Source organism: Mus caroli, chromosome 11 (genome assembly GCF_900094665.2).
Source record: "Mus caroli chromosome 11, CAROLI_EIJ_v1.1, whole genome shotgun sequence".
NCBI lineage: Eukaryota > Metazoa > Chordata > Mammalia > Rodentia > Muridae > Mus > Mus caroli.
In genome coordinates this window covers 91839373-91841429 of record NC_034580.1, presented here as the reverse complement: position 1 = coordinate 91841429, position 2057 = coordinate 91839373, and the positions used below count along the sequence as shown (strand labels likewise).

Sequence of the window (2057 nt, the reverse complement as noted above, 5' to 3'; positions counted from 1 at the left end):
CAGGAACCCGTCTCTCAAGCAGCAGCTCTTCTCCTATGCCATTCTGGGGTTTGCCCTGTCTGAGGCCATGGGACTCTTCTGTTTGATGGTCGCCTTCCTCATCCTCTTCGCCATGTGAGGCTCCCTGGGGTCACCCAGCCGTCCCTGCTGCTTTGACTCTATGCCAGTCCTGGTGCTGGAGTCTACTGAGCTTTACCATTAAACAGCAACAACAACAACAACGTTTCTCTAAACCATGTGCCTGTGCCTGTCTTTCTACCCTGGGGGTAGGGGGCGTCTTTGGAGTGGTGAGAAGTGACACTTGGGTCAGCCTTGGTGATAAGGCAGAGTGTGGAAGGGTCCCACTGTCTCCCAGGAGGATATGAAATAGCCTGGGTAATGATGTTGGTGCTTTGTCCCTTTCAAGTTTAGCATACTGCTGACAGGTGCCATTTCGGGGGGGGGGGGCAGAACGTGTTGTTTTATTTTGTTGAGTCCTTAGGGTCATGCTATGTGACTCTGGCTGGCCTAGGACTTACTATAGACCAGATTAGCTGTGAAGGCATGCGCCCCCTATTGTTTATAGCAGGTAACATTGTTGAGGAGCTTAACTTACAACAAGCTCTGTGCTGAGGTGACCCGAAGTCCTGCTAAGCATTAACCTTTAAGCCTGTTTTACACGGGAGAGACCTGTGCTTAGGAAAGTTTGTGCGAAACCCTGAGCGGGGAAGGGGAGTCAGCGTGAGTTTAAAGGTATCACTCATCCATTGCTCCCACTCCCCCTCAGTCCTTTTCTTATTTATGCCCCACAATTTAAAGTACGTACTATGGAGACTCAGATTAAAGGTAGAGGTGTCGAGCAGTCAAGATGGCTCTGTGGGGTAAAGTTTTTTTGTTTTGGGGGTTTTTTTGTTTGTTTTTTTGTTTGAGACAGGGTTTCTCTGTGTAGGCCTGGCTGTCCTGGAACTCACTCTGTAGACCAGGCTGGCCTCAAACTCAGAAATCCTCCAGCCTCTGCCTCCCAAGTGGTGGGATTAAAGGCGTGCGCCACCACTGCCTGGCTACAATCTATAATCTTTGCTTGAGCCTGAAAATGCTATTGGAGGGTGTGGACTAATAAAGTCCTTGGCGGTTTGAAGCTTCTTAGTCTGTGCCCTGTGCCTCGCCCTCCCTGCGCCCTCATTTGGCTAAAATGACACTGATAGCCCAGGGAAGCTAATGACTAGTCTCCTGCCACTCCCCCCCTAAACACACATAAAAAACATACATGCATCCATGTTTGTATATGCAAACTGGCAGGAGAGATTGTATGTCCATGCAGGCACTCAGGCCAGAAGGCTGTCAGATCTGGAATTGGAGTTACAGGCAGATATGTTATCCACATCTGGGAGTGGAACCCACATCTGTAAGAACACTTTGAGCTCTTTTTCTTTTTTTTGAGAATTATTTAAATTTCTATTTCATGTACATTGGTATTTTACCTGCATATATGTCTCTGAGGGTGTCATATCTCCTGGAACTGGAGTGACAGACAGTTCTGAGTGCCATGTGGGGGGACTGGGAAGTAAACCCAGGTCCTCTGGAAGAGCAGCCTGTGCTCTTAACACTGATCCATCTCTGCAGCCCCGGTATGAGCTCTTGATCATTAAGCCAGCTTTCGTGTCTGGAACAAGTCATTTTCTAATTTTTTTTTATAAGAAACCAAGAGGAGGGCCAGAGAGATGGCTCAGCAGTTAAGAGCACTGACTGCTGCTCTTCAGAGGTCCTGAGTTCAATTCCCAGCAACCACATGGTGGCTCACAACCATCGGTAATGGGGATCTGATGCCCTCTTCTGTTGTGTCTGAAGGTAGCTACAGCGTACTCATGTAAATAAAATAAATAATAAATCCTAAAATTAAAAAAAAAAAAAAAAAAAGGGCTGGCGAGATGGCTCAGTGGGTAAGAGCACCCGACTGCTCTTCTGAAGGTCCAGGGTTCAAATCCTAGCAACCACATGGTGGCTCACAACCATCCATAACGAGATCTGGCGCCCTCTTCTGGAGTGTCTGAGGACAGCTATAGTGTACTTACATATAA

At 47.7% G+C, this 2057-nt stretch overlaps 1 protein-coding gene across 2 annotated transcripts in view; it reads left to right on the top strand.

Annotated features, from left to right (window-relative positions):
• The window catches only part of Atp5mc1 (ATP synthase membrane subunit c locus 1), a 2726-nt gene extending 2490 nt beyond the window's left edge, over positions 1-236 (top strand). For both annotated transcript variants that reach the window (XM_021177208.2, XM_021177207.2), the window contains exon 5: positions 1-236. In XM_021177208.2, the coding sequence (XP_021032867.1) occupies positions 1-118 (118 nt within the window). In that variant the 3' untranslated portion in view covers positions 119-236.
• The last annotated feature ends 1821 nt before the right edge of the window (positions 237-2057 follow it).